The sequence below is a fragment of the Nomia melanderi genome, chromosome 11, assembly GCF_051020985.1.
Source record: "Nomia melanderi isolate GNS246 chromosome 11, iyNomMela1, whole genome shotgun sequence".
Lineage (NCBI taxonomy): Eukaryota > Metazoa > Arthropoda > Insecta > Hymenoptera > Halictidae > Nomia > Nomia melanderi.
In genome coordinates, this window is record NC_135009.1 from 17,924,606 (window position 1) to 17,940,475 (window position 15,870).

Consider the following 15,870-nt stretch of genomic DNA (forward strand, 5'->3'; position numbering starts at 1 on the left):
CGAACGCCGGCATTCCACCGTTCGACTGTAGACGGGTCGAGTCGTTTTTGCCTCTGAACGGCGGTGTGCCGCCGCCATACTGAACGTGAGCTGCGCTCGTTTGCTGCACACTTTGATGTTGATGCTGATGCTGGTGTTGGTGCGGTGGATGCTGATGCTGATGCTGATGCTGATGCTGGGATTGAAATTGATGTTGGTGTTGGTGTTGGTGTTGGTGTTGATGCTGGTGTTGATATTGATGTTGATGCGAGTGTTGATGCTGATGCGCAGGCGGAGATTTTCCGTATTGAATCGCGTACTGTCCGTATTGCGGATCCATGTATCCGTAAATCGTACCAGCTGTTTGTCTTCCGGCATGCCCAGACGTTGGTGACATGGCAGCCATGGATACTCCGGCCGGTAAATTCGTTCCTAGATTCGGCGAGGATCCGATCGATTTAATCGGCCTCGTCGCCGTGTTGGTCGGCTGAGAAGTGGCAATCGATTTCACGTTGTAGGCAGCGGGTCGATACTGAGCGATCGTGCCGGGTGCCGAAACTGTGGTTGGCACCGACGTCGCGGCCGGAGTCGGGGCCGGTATCGGTGTTGGCCCTTGGCTCGCGGTCTGGACCGAGGCTACAGCGGGAACCGCCGCTGAAATCGGAGTCTGGGCCAACGTCGGAATCGAAGCTGGAACGGAAGCCGGAACCGATGCTGGTGCCGGAGTCGGTGCCTGTGCTTGCGCCTGTGCCTGCGCTTGTGCCTGCGCTTGCGCCTGCGTCGGTGTGGAAGTCGATGCCGGTGCGTTGCCTCGCAACTCTCGTCTCCTTACTTCCTCTTGCATTTCCTGAAGTTTCGCCTCCTGCCGAATTATGTCTCGAGAGGACTGTGACCTCGGAGGCGGGCCAGTCACTTGTTGGGATTGCGTGCCTAGAAAAAATTGTTGCTGAGCTTGAGATGCGTAAGCCGATATCGGTCGATCCCTGGGTTGATTCGTTTCAAACGTACTCGGTCGATTCAAAGAGCTCTGAGAACCTCTGGAGTTTTTTTGTAATTGTAGAGGATTTCTGGAAAATCAAATTCCATGTAACCGTCGTCTACCTAGAGAGACAAACAACGAACGAGAGAGAGAGAGAGAATTTTGTACCTTTCGTCCAAAAACTGTGACGGGCTACATCGATGTTTCGCGGTTGGGTCCTGGTTTCGGTAGACGCTCAAATTTTGGTAAAATCTTTCGGCTTCGTTGTTCGGAAGCGTGGCAGAGCCAGCTATTCCAATTGTGTTCGAACTGCTGTTGTTCCCGGCAGTCTGACACGGATTCAGATTCGGCGAAGATTGTTGCCTGCTCACGAGACCGCTGGGCGGCAATGTTCCGATTCTTATCGGGTCGTGCAGGTTGTGGCTCGAACTATAACCAATAAAATATCGTTGTACGGTCCGATAGCAGAGTTGCGCGAGCTAGAAGAGATATTTACCGAGAACGCAACGTCGTCGTGCCGTTGATCGCGATCATCGAGGGAGGTTGCGCGACAGGTGGCGTCACGCTGTTGCTGGACGATGCTCTGCTGTATCCAGGGTTGAACACCTCGTGCTGTTGCTTTCCTTCGGTACCCACGTCTGCAAACGATTGCTCGGTACAAAAGATCATCCTCCGTGGCTCGCGTCGACTCGTTGAACGCGTTGGACGATTTACACGGTTCCCGCGTCGACGACGAGCGAGCGACGAGGAGAAAGTGTTTGAACGAAAAAGTAAAGAACGCGATGCGAAGCGAGATACGCGCACGACGAAACAAAAGGAGAACAAGTTTCGAGGGGAATCGGCTCGGTAAAGTAATATCGTCGTCGAGTTACTTACTGTGCAATGCTGGCACGGACTTGCTGGTATGCATTTGTTGCTGAGGAGCAGCGGCGTCGCGTCCAAGCCGTGACGGTAAATCTCGTTCGCTCATGCGACGAGGTCCTGCGGTAAGCACAAGATGCAAAAACACAGTTTTCTTTAGAGTTCTCGATGCAAGCAACAGCTCATGCAACTAGTCGGGCGCGTGGAACAAGCACGAACATGCGTGTAAACTGACAACGTGTAACGATTATCCACTACATTCGTAACATTCGCTCGGACACGTAATCGGGTGTGCACGAGTAAGAAAGCCGGAACGAACGGAAAGAAACGGAAGATCAAACGGAAAAGCGAAAGGAGAAAGCGAAAGCAACAACGCACGCGTCCTAAGAAAACGAACGGGGGGTTGCAGGAATCTCTCTTATCGCACGATTCGTCCAGGTTTCATCGATTCTACAAGAGTGTACGGGAAATTGCTGACGAGAGGCAAAGCACGCTGATCGCTCGTAAGAAATGGAAGATTAGAAAGCGATCGCGACAACGCCGTAACGAATATCGAGGGGGTCTGATCGTCGAATCAAGTCGAAACAAGTTAAAAGGAGGATCGTATGCGTGCAACAAGCTCCAACAGTTGAGTTAACGGTATCTGTACGGCGCGCATCCCGTTTGCGGGACACTCGTTTATCGTTATTCCGATACGAATCTTGATCGCAATCACGATCGGTGCCTCGAATTCGACTATACGCGGTTAACCTGGAGACGACAAGACTTTGGCATGCGTGCTGAAACTGGCGGGACGGAATCGGAAGCTCGGCGAGCTTCCGCGATCCCTCCAGGTGAATATCGACAAGCGTGCCGTGTACAACGAGATCACTTTCAATTTCGGCAGGCACGTGAATTTCAACTATTGTAGTTCGAAGAAACTATAGAGCGAGCATAGAGCGCCGGTTGCTTACGTAAAACGGATTCGATTTGCACAGAAGTTCGATCTAACGCCGTGCGAAACGTCAAGTTCCGATCGGTCGAGTTCCGTCGATGCACGATGGACTCGTTCGGCCCTGCGTGGTTGCTCACCGACAGCGCCTCTTGGTGCTGACCGTTGTCGCCGCTCGGTCTTTCTCGAATCTGACCGTAATCGTTCGGAGAACAAAGATTTTTCGTGTCTGGAATAACCGATCTTGGCTCGCCGGCGACGCGTAACGAAACTCTATCGACCCAACATTTACCCCAGCCCGAGTCGCCAATCGAAACGTCCTCGCTATCTTCGTCGCGGTCGATCGATCGCGAGCGTTGACCCATCTTGATCTTTCCCTTCGCCGACGGACGCGACTCGTTCAGAGTCGGATAGGAATCGGAGAATCGTCGGGGCCATTCGAGCCGAATCTCGCGCGAGTCGGCTACCGCGAGGTTCTTTCGAACCAGAGGCGCAAACTCGCCGCCGAGCCTGCAGTTCGACGAGTAAGGAGAAGCCGTATCCGCGGCGGCGGCGGCGGCGGCTGCGGTGGCTGCGGCGACAAAAGGGTCGTCGAGGTTCGACATTTTCTCGAGTTGTCGGATGATTTGTCGCTGCTCGTGCAACGACAGCCTGTCCTCTCTGTCCGGCCGTTTCTCGGGCTGGCCGCGAACTCGCCGTGGGGACGAGTGCCGCTCGCAGCCGTCGTCTCGAGGAACACCACCTTCCCGCGGTGTGTTCGCGGTACGAACTTTATCCCTCGCGACCAACAGGTAACGACGCGACCAACTCGCCGCGTCGCCGCTCGCTTCGCACTCTCGTAATCTTCGTCTCAAATTCAACTCGGACAGACACTCTTTGCCGACGTTGGGAAACCGATGTCCCGATCTCGATCGTATCTCGTGGACTTCCGGCGAGACAAAGTTCGGTTCAGAGGGAAACTTTCCGCGATTGCCGGCCAACGGTCCGACGTCTACCGCCTCGACCAGATCCGCGTTACTCAACGCGGAGAAATGTCTAGCCAATGCCGCCACTCTGCCGTATCCGAGGCGCACCTCTTCCGGTGACTTCCAACGCTTGTCGTAACTCGGCGCGTCGTTCGAAGCGTCGTTGTCCAAGCCGGATAAGTCGAGGTTCAATTCCGGGATAGTGGTGAACGCGTTGGCCACCGGGACGGTCTGCTTCCCGACTGTCGTTTCACCGAGTTCCCTCGATTCCCGTGGATCCTCGTCCTCCGTTGCTGCCAACTTCGCGGTCTCGTCTCGATCGGCGTGTTCGAGGTTTCGACTCGCGTTCGCGATTCGTCGTTGCCCTTCTTCCCGGGCGGCGTCGGCGAATCGCTGCCGCTCAGCCGTACCTCGGCAGCTCGATTCCATCGCGTCGATCGGTTCGTCGATCGGTTCGTAGATCGGTTCGTAGATCGGTTCGTCGATCGCGTAATCGTCAAAGTTGAACCGAAACCGACGCAGCGAGTCCACGGAATCGATCCGGGAAATGTCGCTCGCTGCGATTATCGTGGCATCCCTCTGACCATCGACGCGTTCGTCCAGTTCCTCGAATTCCTCCAATTCGTCCAACTCGTTCGAATCCACGAGTTGATCGAATTCGTCCAATTCAAGCGGTTCGTCGGACAGAGGTTCGATCGGTTGGTCGATGTAAGGAATAGAATCGAGGGAAAGGGTTCCGGCAACTGTGCTCGTTTTGCTCGAAACTTCACTCGAGTCGCGCCTCGACGAAGTAGCGGTCGTGGTCACGATCGGCGAAAAGGGTAGATCGGCGATTCGCGCGTGCCAAGGGGAAACGGTGTGCGTCGAACGCGGAGCCGTGCCGACCAGACTTTCCTTTCCTCCGAGTACCGCGCATCGCGACGCTGTCGCCGTCGCTGTCTCCGTCGCTGTTGCTGTCGTGTCGCAAAGTCGCTCGATCGACGACGCGTCCACGAGACGAATCGAGATTTCGCCGCATGGAAGAAGCGCGAGGGGACGCGAATCGCGAGAGTCGTGCGAACGGTCGTTCAGCCTGTCGATTTGCATCTCGGAACACGAAGAGTGAATCGCACCTGGTCTTGATATTTCGTTGATCGAACGTATCCCGGTTTCGATAGGATGCCTTGGTACGCTCAACAAATTACCCATCGAATGCGACGTGGATGGTTGCCCGTTTGCTCCTCGAATCTCCGATGACTCCAAGTGCTCGGACTTGGGTCGACTCTTGTGTGCTGCTCGGGAATAATTAGTTAGTAAAGCGTTAGTGAAGCGGTTGTGTCTGCAGTTCGCGAGTTCTCGCGAGTTCTCGCGAGCCAGACCGAGTAATGCGTAATGCGAGCGAGAACGGCCGGAGTAAGCCCCCAAAGCATCGCGCGTTCCTCCGAGCGGTCGCCTCGCGATACGCCGTTCGATACGCGATTCGATAGTCGGACACACACACGTACACCTCTGATGGAGTTGGAGTGGACGCGATCGAGGAAGGAAACCGAAACCGTGTCGCGGAATCTCCACCGATCGCGCGGAGACGACGACGGTTGCGCGCGTGTTGGGTTAGGTCCGAGTGGACACACCGAATGGGTGGATCGAGGGAGGAAAGAGGAAATTCGTACCTCTGGTCATGACAGGCGACGGTTGCGACAACAAAGTGGCTAGTCCGTGGTATATAGCTCCTTGTTTGGCAACTTCGAGAGTTACTATAGGGCCGGTGCGCACCAAGTATTCGGCAGCTCTGAGAAAAGTGGCAAATTACAGCGGCAACTCGAACCGATTCGGATTCGGATTCGGACCGTTCGACGAGTCCACTTACTTTTCTTGCGTGATTCCGACCAGGCTCTGACCATCCACCTTCAGCAACTGATCGCCAGCTGTTAGTCGACCATCCTGTGTAAACATCGCGGGAACGCGAAAGAAAAGGAACAGATTTGATTTGTACAGCCGACCATGAGAAATGCAGTTCAGAGACGGAGAGAACGAATCGTGGAGATTTCAATGGGAATCGAGCGTTTCGCGAGTTTCGAAAAAAGGGATTCTGTTCGCCACGAAACGGTATCTCCGACCCTCCGATACTATTTACGAGCGTATCAGTGTACACTTTGAAACTCACAGCGTCTGCGGCCCCGCCTGCGACGACACTCTTAATGTATATTCCGAGTCTGTCTTGCCCGGCACCCTGTAAAACGAGTAAAGTGTGGAAACCGTAACCCAAACTGCCGACGCGCAACAGAACCTCGTGTACCTTTGCTGCTACGATGCTCAGGCCCATTCCATTCGATGATTTATGCAACTTTATCACGTGAACCTCCGGTTGGACCGCAGTAGAGCCCGCGTTGCAAGAATAACCCCCTGACCGGTTACTCATCGCGCTTGGACTGCGAAACTGCGCAAACGGTCGATTAACTTCGAGTGAAATTCGACTGAAATTCGACCGATGGACAACTCACGTTGTTGTGGTGATCTATCATGTATATGGTCCAATATCCGCTACTGGTAGGCTGAGCCGCCATCCGACACAAACCGTCCCTTTGCAAAGGCGCCAAGAACTCGGCGAGTCCCGGCGGAACGCCCCGAATCACCTCGCAACTGTATCCGTCCTCCGGTAGGAGAAGAGCCAGGCCCAAGGTAGGTTCCTCCTCGAGTCGAATCTCTCTGCCATCGGCGCGTGCGAGGGTATCGGCCACGCCTTCCGTCACCTGAAATATCAACGCAACGTAACACGAAATGCGACGAAACAGAGACGCGAGCTAATCGAGATAACCGATCGCGAACCAATCCACTCGTATCTGAAAGTGTCGGAATGAAACGGAACGGAACGAAACGAAACGGAACGGAACGAAACGAAACGGAACGGAACGGAACGGAACGGAACAAAAGGTGAAACGCGAGGCGCAACAAGACGCGGCGCGTCGCGACACGTTAGACGCGCAGATAAAGAAAGCAACGCGATACGAGGTACGCTGATGAATGAATTCGCGCGCGATCGCGAGCACCGCACATACAATCGACTTACTCTGACTACGTTTTCGATCAACTCTGCCGGAAGTCTCGGTTCGTCCGCGGCTGGCTGATATTTTTGCAACAATGCCCTGACTTGAAGAGAATTTAGCTTAAAACAGGTCGAACTCAAGGTAGCGAGCTCCTCCGCGTTATATTTTGGCGCTTGGAGGAGATGAGTCGCTTGCATGATCGTCGCCAAGTGACACTGACTCGCAAGCTCGAGGCCTTGCCTCTCGGCCCAAGTCTCGAGAGCGTTCAATCTCGCTTTCAATCGACGACCGAACCATCTTACGCACAAGTTCGTGTTCGAAACCAACGCGTTGAACGCGGTTGCATTTATCGTGTGAAACAGGTGACTGAACAACTGAATCGTGAGGGCAGCGTTCACTCTGCACCGCCTCAGCAGAGCCATCGTACTCGAAAATATCTGCAGAACTCCAGCCTCCTTCGCGGGCTCGTCGGCGTCCGCCATAAACTGTGACATGGCCGGAGCGAGTTCCAGAGAGATGCATCGCACCAGCGATGCGAACGCTTCGTGAACCGCTTCCGTCAAAATGTCTTGCGCCCTCGTCGAGAACGCTCCGACGTGGCGGTCATTTTTGAGCATGTGCAGTAGTTCCGAGCCGTTGGCCAGCCACAGGGCCAAAGACGACGCGTCCATGTATCGCTCCTGTCAACACACGCGTCTCGTATATCGCCTGTCGTCTCTCGTCGAAAACTTACAATATATACTTACAATTATATCTATACATCTATGTATTTACGCATTTACGCATTTACGCATTTACGCATTTACGCATTTACGTATTCACGTATGTATGTATGTATGTATGTATGGAAATACACGGATATCGAGGATTGCGCGCACCATTCCGAACTCACCCCCCAGCCAGCTGTTCGCGACGTTGACAGTGTTCGTTACCTGGATCACTCGGTGTATCGTACCAGCCACGTTTCCCAACATCACTGTCAATCTGTGCGCTCTCTCCGTGGGCTGCAGTTCCGGTCTGTAATGCGTGCTCGCTCGGTATCTGGCCGCCAAATAAAGCGTGTACGTTGGAGCGAGCTTAAACTGAGGCGCTGATGGCTCCACATCCGTAATCACCGCGTGGAAAAAAGTCTCTTCCGTTTCCTCGAGAAACTCGAGCACCGCCGGCAAAATCGGGTCCGTGCCGCGTGGCTGTCGCTCGTTTTGCAATTGTCTGCCGAAACACCAAACCACACATCGACAGGTTATTTCGGTTCGCTTAGCGCCGCTTCGCGTCGTTTCATCTTATTTTCCTATCCCTCCTGCCGTCTTATCGCCTATCGATTCCCCCGACCCTTCCCCCCTTCGACTATCTAGCATTTCTCAATTTCACCCTCGCGCGAGCTCTACGAAAATGCGGACAACGCGAGGGTAGCGCGCTTTTCGTTTTTCGTCGAGATGGAACCACTGCCCGTTACCTGTTACCGTCCCTGCTGCTGGTCAGACTGGCGGTCTCAACGTTTCCGTCGAGATCGAACGTAGTTTCGTAATTGTGTGTCGATTCCGGCACAGGATTCGGGCTTCGAGGGAGACAAACAGTGGCGGCGGAAACGGCCGTTGACTTGTTCCGACTACACGCGTGAGAGGATTGCTCTTGACTCGACTGGCCTTGCCCGCCTTGGATCTGCCCACCGTTCGAAGTTCCAGATACAGACCCGTATCTTTCCGTGTTTGTTTCTTGAGTGGTCAAGTCTGGGGATCGTCTACGGTACAAAAGCAGGTCGCGTGCAAGAGAAAAGGAGCGAAATCAAAAGAGAAGAGAAGAGAAGATGCGAGAGAGAGAGAGAGAGGAGAAGAGAAGAAAAGAAAAGACGAGAAACGAAAAAATGAAAGAGGAAGAGAAGAGGAAGAGAAGAGAAAGGGACAGGAAAGGAAGAAAAAGTTCGGATACGGGAAATACAGGGTTCGAATAATTCGGATCCTCGAAAGTGCGTGATCGCGATTCGCTGGAAGAGCGCTAGAACGACGCACCTTATCCTTATCCCCCTATCCCTCTGCCACCACTCGTTCTATCGGTCGTCCAACATTCTTTTATTCTCACCTCTGTCGTTCGAACGTCGCCCCCGCCTCTTGCTCATCGGGATTCACCGTCTTTCCCTTTACCTTTAAACGGTCCACCCTCGAATCTCAGATTCGTCCGGCTCGCGAACGTTTACGAAATATCCAAATGTTCGAGTAACACCAAGTATCGTCCGTTCGCGATTCGATGGCCAGGCCGAGGTTTCTGTGTCATCCCCGACTCTGCTTTTATTCGGAAGGAAGATACGTCGCGCCAGCAATCGAGTCGCGAACGGACAGGGAACTCTAGCAATTTCGATCGAAACGAAACAACGAACAAGCAAAAAAAGCGTACGCGTCTGATTTGCGACGCTCGTCGGTGCGCTTACCGTTCGTAACCGTATTCGATTTGCCTTCCGGAATCGTGGCGTTGCCTGATACGTTCCTCGGGAGCTGGATCGATGAATCGAAAAGTATGCAATCTCCCAAACTTCACGACCGCACCGTTCTACGGACAAAAGGCATTCTTCGCTGTAACGATAAGCGGATGAAATCCGACTCGAGACGAGACGAGACGAAACGAGACGAAACGAAATGGCGTTACCTGAAGTATCGTCGTCTGATGTATCCTCTGATTGTTCACATAAGTGTGAGCGTCTCTAGAACAAGGCGTCAAAGTGACGATATTTTCGGTGAAGGCGATCACGCAGTGTCTCGGCATAACGGTGGGTCCGTTCAAAGTGAGCGTCTGAGCTTGAACCGCCTGCGGACCGATCGGCCTTTCCGAACCTACCTCCGTCACGTTAGGCTGCAATCGGTGCCGAGCTCCTGCCCCGTGTGGAACGTCGCTACCGTCGGGATTCAGTTCCAGCAGAAACGGTAATCTTTCGTCCTCGTACCTACGAATGCCGAATTGCCGAAACTATACACATTCGTCATCTCGACTACCTGTTCCATCTTCCTTTTCGCGTATCTACGGTACGCGTCTCTCTCCTTCACGAACCTGTAATCGAGTTCGTTCCATTTCCCATTAGGTTTTTTCTTCCGCTTTCGAGGCACGTAATCCGCGGGTCTTCTTCGAACGTGAAACATGATTGAGCCTACAAACAAAATGAAACAACAATACGAATCATCGTGACAGACGTTGCTTTGCTTCCGATAAAGGAGCGCTCGAAACGCTCGAACCAAAATAAACGAGTACTCGTGTCGAACGACATTGTTCAAGATTCGTTCTTCTCCTTGGCTCAATTCCTCCCTCCACGTTTGTACGCATCGAGTACCGACACCGATTTCCAATGCGTTTCCCATCAAAATAGGTAACCATTGTTATTCGCGTGTCGCCTGTCGCGTCTCCAACCACTGACCTACATAGTTCACGTGCATCGACACGAGACACGAGACGCGAGACGCGAGACGCGAGAGAGAGGGACAGAGAGAAAGAACCTTTTCCATTTCTACCAACGATCGATAGATGTAAAGTCGCAAAACGATACGCCGAGAATGCTGAATGTATTCGACCGGTCGAATCTATGAAATTAATTTTGGAACGTATCGGTAACGAAGCGAGGAACATGTGACTCGTAACACGCCTTACGTCTAATTCCCCAATCCATCATGTTGCATAAAAGCACCGATGTTACTCTTGTGGTCCCTAAATACGAGTGTGTGGCCGTGTGGTCCCTTTTACGAAAGACGAGAATCTGGCAGAATGTTGGTCCTCTAAGGTTCAGTTGGTTCTCCGCGCGTAAAGTAATCGAGAAAATATGGGAACAAGTGGCACGTTCTGATATGGCATGCTCCGGAGGTACGGAACCAGCGCTGATTCGGAAAGAAGCAATGGGGCATCGGCTTGATTTCACGACACGTCGCGAACCCCGTCGGTTCCGATTATTTCCAACGCTTCGATCTTCGCCAGTCGGAATCCTAGCGTCTTCGTTGCTCGCTCGCTTTCCCTTCTTCCGCACGACTTCCTTTGTATCCTGGCATTGATGCGGAAATAGGAACGTCGAAGTTTCGAGACAAATTGAGAAAGAAATTTGCCAGTTTCGAAAGGAACGTAACACCGACAGCTGTATTTACGCATCCGAACGGCTTGCACTGGTATCCGCGTTCGCGAGTCAACCCATTTCGAAGCGCGTACCTCCCGCGGCAAGTTTCACCGTATTAGCGTACCATTCGCTAAACTTTCCTCGCGTCCACATTCGTTCGCGATAGACGTTGCACGGTATCGGGTGCAAACAACCCAACTCGGTTGCATCGTAACGACAATGGGCGAAAACAAGTGAAAGTTATTTGCCGAAACGACACGACACGACACGACACGACACGACACGACACGACACGACACGGCACGAAACGAAACGAAACGAAACGAAACGAAACGAAACGAAACGAAACGAAACGAAACGAAACGAAACGAAACGAAACGAAACGAAACGAAACGAAACGAGAAAAGCACACACTTTCTTCCGAGAATGTCTGTCGGCGTTCAAACAATTCTGAAATCAGTTTGCCAGCCACCGCGTTTAAACAGCTGAAAACCGACGGGTATCTCTAACGTAAAATTCCGTGACAGCGTAGCCCGGCTAAACTCGAGCACCGCCGACGGAATCTGACCGATCGTTGGTTCACACGAACAAGCGGAGAAGGGTAAGAGCGCAAGCGCTTCCGTCCGTCGATCGAGCGCAGGTCCGTGGAGGCGAAACGAACGCGAAACCAACAAACAACGGGCAACAGGCAACGAACGATGAACGACCAACGACTCGTCTCGTTTCTATAACATTCTTGTCCCGCTCGTTCAACTGTACCCCCCCGTCAACCGGGACTTTCGAAAGAGTCGATCCAATAGGATTTTTTTCTTTCGGGCTTTCACGGCCAACGATACTACGACAAGCGTTGAAAGCTTGCGCGAGTGTAATCCGTTAGGAAAGGTTCTCGAGAGACGGCGGGAAAACTGTACCGATTGTAAGTTTCATCGACACCCAACAGCCATCCGCGCGTGGTTTCCGTTGAGAAAGTAACCGTAATCGGTTTCGGGAATTCTCGTGCGATTCGTAAAGTTGCTATAAAATCTATAAAACTCGTCGAGTTTCTACAACTCACCACGTGTCGAAGGGTGATTCATTAGAATGGCCAAAGGACATTCGTCGTCGTCCAAAATATACTCTTGTTGCGTTCCCCCATTGGCGTTTTCACCGTTCACCTAGGCAACGTTCAAATAACACGTAAATAGTGGAAAACATTGATCATTCGTCGCAGATTACGAACGAAAGTAACCGCTAACCTGTACGAGACAATACTGCTGCGGATCGACCTTCTCCAATCCATACTTGGAAAGCATCTCTCGGACAACCTGTACGGCCGAATCCCGCACGCTTAAAAGCAACGTTTTATAAGGGACGTCTTTGCAAAGCGCCTCTCCATAAATTTTCAAGGTTCCCCCAGTGTCGGGGCCACCGTCTTTACTGCGAAATTGTTGCAATTTCCTTTCGAGTTTTTGCTGACGTCGCCTCCTCATCACAGCTTCTGGATTCGAAATGCTTCTAGTGAAGCTAGTTTCCGGCAGTTCTGGAATCGCAATCGACTTTACTCGTTTACCGATCGTTTGAGACGAATGTTTCGATTCCCTTCCCTTCGGGTCGTTGGCTCGTAGAATCGATCGGAGAGCGAAACGATAATGTTCGCGTACAGGAGAGGCTGGCGTCTCGCTCCACCGATCGAATCTCGCTTACCTGTGTACAGTTTCTCGGCAACCCCGTTCTGATCAGCGGGAGCCGCGTTTTCGTCTTGCTCTACGCTCTTCAGTCGACTAAGCTTCTCCTGCTTCTTGATCTGCTTCTTCTCGCGTTTGCTCAGCTTTCTACGAAAGCTGGATCCGTCCGCGGAAGAGAAAGCAACCCCCTGCGCGTTCGTCTTGTCGTCGATTCTTCTCAGTAGGAAACGTCCCTCGCGGTCGTCTATGTGCCAGTTTAACTGCACCAGCAACGGCTTCTCGTCGAGGCCGAGTTTACGTTCTTCTGGAAACGGAGCGAAGCGAAACAAAGTGAAATAGTACATATTTAAAGTGCGGGAACGGGAATGGCAGTGGGAATGGCAGTGGGAATGGCAGTGGGAATGGCAGTGGGAATGGGAACGGAAACGAAACTGATCGGCGCGAAATAAAATGAAAGCAGAAAACAACCACTTACCACCGTTCTCGTGAATCTCGTAAAGAGCGTACTCTGGAACGGAAAGCATTCGCATGTCTGGACGGAATTTCTCGATAAGAGTTTCGATGACAGCTTGACTGGTCGCATCCGAGGCTACTCGGATACATTTCGTTGCAACCTTCTGACCGCTGTCTTGAAAGTAGAACCTCATTACCCCGTGAAACTCCAAATCCTGCAGAGTGCAACGAAAACGATTCATTCGAGGCGCAACGAGATTCCCTGTGGCCGGTGGTTTCGCCAAGAAGAAACTTACCTCGTTCGGCTCCGAGAGCTCGAACAAGTCCAAGCGGTTGGCGTTCCATTGCTGAATCACACCGCGCAGTGCCTCCCGCTCGGCTTTCTTGCTCGCCACGTCTGTGGCCATCCTAACGAAAACATAACACGACGAAACGTTGTTCATTCATCGTTGCAACATCGAACCGCGAGAGACCAATGCAACGCATTCCGTTTAGCTAGAATCTTCTATTCCGAGTGGCAACCTTTCGTTTCATTATTTTAAGCTCGTTCGCGCGCGAAACCAGATCGCGCCGTCGATCGTTGCCAATCGAAAGTTCGATCCGATTCGCGTGCGCCCGCCGAACCCCGTTCGAAACACCGTAATCGGTAGCCTAAAGCGAACAGGGCCGAACAGGCTCGAACAAGGTCGAACAGGGCCGAACCGAAGAGCGGCCAGAGGAGAACAGGGGCAAAGGTAGACTTTTGTTCGAGCCTGGAGGACGAGGATCGGTTCGAATCGGTTGCGATCGACTGGTCTCGAGGTTCCTCGGGTCTACTCGTCGAATCGAATCGGGCAAACTCGGAGTGGAACGCGTCCACGAGTGACTCGCATACCGTGCATTCTTATCTGCTTCGACTACGTTCGGTCTTAAAGCCTTAAAAGCGCGCTCGAGTAACTCGAACACGCTCGAGTACCCTCCACACACACACACACACACACACACACACACACACACACACGCACGCACGCGATACAACCACCCTCGCCACTGCGATCACGATTCTCCGGAGCTTTCTTTTCTCGACGACACCTCTTCTCTCCGCTCGTCGAGAAAATTTCCGATTCCCGATCGCGAGCCCTGACACTGCTGGTATTGCCGATCGCGACGAGTAAACGAATCGGAGCACCGATCATCGGGGTGCTCCGTTCGCGGAGGAACGCGCGCAAGTTCCTAGGAAACACTTACAGGGGCGAACACGTTTCTTCGGAAAAATCCGATCGATCTACGCTCCGTTGGCCGGAGATGCGTTTAAAGGCTTGAACCAGGCGCACCGACCAATGGAGAAGGGAGAAGCAAAGGAAGAAAGATAGAGAACAGGTGGATGCGTCATCGTACTTACTCTTCCGAGACTGTCATTCTTCGAATGCGGTCCAGTGAAATTCGTGCACGACGCGAAACGCGTAAACGTAAAAGAATCGGTTCGGTGAATTTGCAAGAATGCCGCGGAGGAATGTCGCGAAGCAACGGAACGGAAAAAGGCCAGATGCAGCGTACTCGAGGTGTAAAGGCGAGATGTTACGTTCCGTTATCGAAACGACGGGAAACGACGTACTCCGGAAAACCTATCGACAAACGGCAATATTTCGTAACCGCCGTACAGGTAACAGAACGCCGAATAGAACGCGATTGCGCGGTAAATCTTGGATGCGTTCATGAATCACGAGTACCGCGATAATCTCTCGACTTTTCTCTCGAGTACGCTACGGCGATCGATCGACAGAGTCGCACGATCTCTCGGCGGAGCCAATTCGAGAAGGCAAAGTGCAAACTGTTCGCGCGGCTAACATGTTTCTATTTCGAAAAAAGAACCTGGCCCGACACCACGTTCTACGCGTTCGCTGTTGATGTTTGATTTTTGCTGCTCGACGCTCGATGCTCGACGCTCGACGCTCGATGCTCGCGACGTCGTGTTCCGGGAAACAGCGTCAACCGTTTGCGCGAAAGATTCGACGACACTGGTACGCGCGCGGCAAAGATTTAGCTGCGACACTCGAAACACAAACGCCACACCCAAAGACCGTATCGAGACGACCGAGTTCTCTTCCAGTACGCGTAACGCTCCAACGTATTTCTCGTTCGCGTAATTACCAACCAACTGGCCGACGCGAACGGACTCGGAAATGCTTGGGCCTAAAGAGTGGGAGAACGCGCTCGTCGTTCTACGTATCCCCGCCAATCTGTTCCCCCACGGCTCTTTCTTCTCCTATCCCGCATTCTCCGTCCTTCCGTTCATCCCCACACCCAGCCCTTCCATTCCCTCTTCGAAACCTGCACGCTGTGCACGCTGCCGTGCACACTACCGCACACTACCGCACACTACCACCGCATTCCCTCCTCTTCACTCGCGCGACGCAACTCCGCGATCCACTACTCGTCTTCTCTTCTTTCCTTTCTTCTCCGCTCCGCGCTGCCCCGCAACGAAATATACTCCTCTTCCCGCCACTTGTTTGCTATCCGATAGGTACGTTTCTCTCCTCTCGTTTTCCTTTGCGTTTCGTCCGATTTCCCGTGCTCCGATCTACCGATCCCGATTGCGCCGCAATATTCTCCGGTTCCTCTCCGTCGTCGCGTTCCCCTTGCCGCCTTTTCAAATTTTCCTTCTACGCGTACGTACGATTCTAGACCCAAGAGCAAAGTAACGTTAAGGAGGACAAGAAGAGTCGACCGACAGTGTCTGTACGCGGAACGATTGTCGCAGAAATCGTCGATTCGGGTGTCTCGTCGTCACTCGATATCGTTATCGATACGAGCATCGTCGCTGTTACAGTTACACCGCATTCGCGATTAAATCGCTCGCAGGCGTACCGCGTCTCTCTCTCTCTCTCTCTCTCTCTCTCTCTCTCTCTCTCTCTCTCTCTCTCTCTCTCACACACACACACACACACGCGC

General features: G+C 52.8%; 1 protein-coding gene across 17 annotated transcripts in view; it reads right to left on the minus strand.

Annotated features, from left to right (window-relative positions):
* cno (adherens junction formation factor afadin) overlaps positions 1 to 15,870 on the minus strand; it is a 28,515-nt gene that overhangs the window by 3,856 nt on the left and 8,789 nt on the right. For 6 of the 17 annotated variants that reach the window (XM_076371835.1, XM_031988338.2, XM_031988339.2 and 3 more), the window contains 21 exons: positions 13,236 to 13,347; positions 12,962 to 13,154; positions 12,506 to 12,790; positions 12,058 to 12,341; positions 11,877 to 11,976; positions 9,778 to 9,874; positions 9,379 to 9,673; positions 9,164 to 9,282; positions 8,195 to 8,479; positions 7,671 to 7,950; positions 6,762 to 7,418; positions 6,196 to 6,444; positions 5,991 to 6,131; positions 5,859 to 5,924; positions 5,562 to 5,635; positions 5,365 to 5,483; positions 4,828 to 4,986; positions 1,835 to 1,939; positions 1,455 to 1,596; positions 1,127 to 1,387; positions 1 to 1,046 (listed from right to left, as the gene is read on the minus strand). The exon at positions 1 to 1,046 is cut by the window's left edge and continues 280 nt beyond it. In XM_076371835.1, the coding sequence (XP_076227950.1) occupies positions 1 to 1,046; positions 1,127 to 1,387; positions 1,455 to 1,596; positions 1,835 to 1,939; positions 4,828 to 4,986; positions 5,365 to 5,483; positions 5,562 to 5,635; positions 5,859 to 5,924; positions 5,991 to 6,131; positions 6,196 to 6,444; positions 6,762 to 7,418; positions 7,671 to 7,950; positions 8,195 to 8,479; positions 9,164 to 9,282; positions 9,379 to 9,673; positions 9,778 to 9,874; positions 11,877 to 11,976; positions 12,058 to 12,341; positions 12,506 to 12,790; positions 12,962 to 13,154; positions 13,236 to 13,346 (5,068 nt within the window). In that variant the 5' untranslated portion in view covers position 13,347. The other 11 variants (XM_076371833.1, XM_076371832.1, XM_076371834.1 and 8 more) reach the window with 10 other exon arrangements.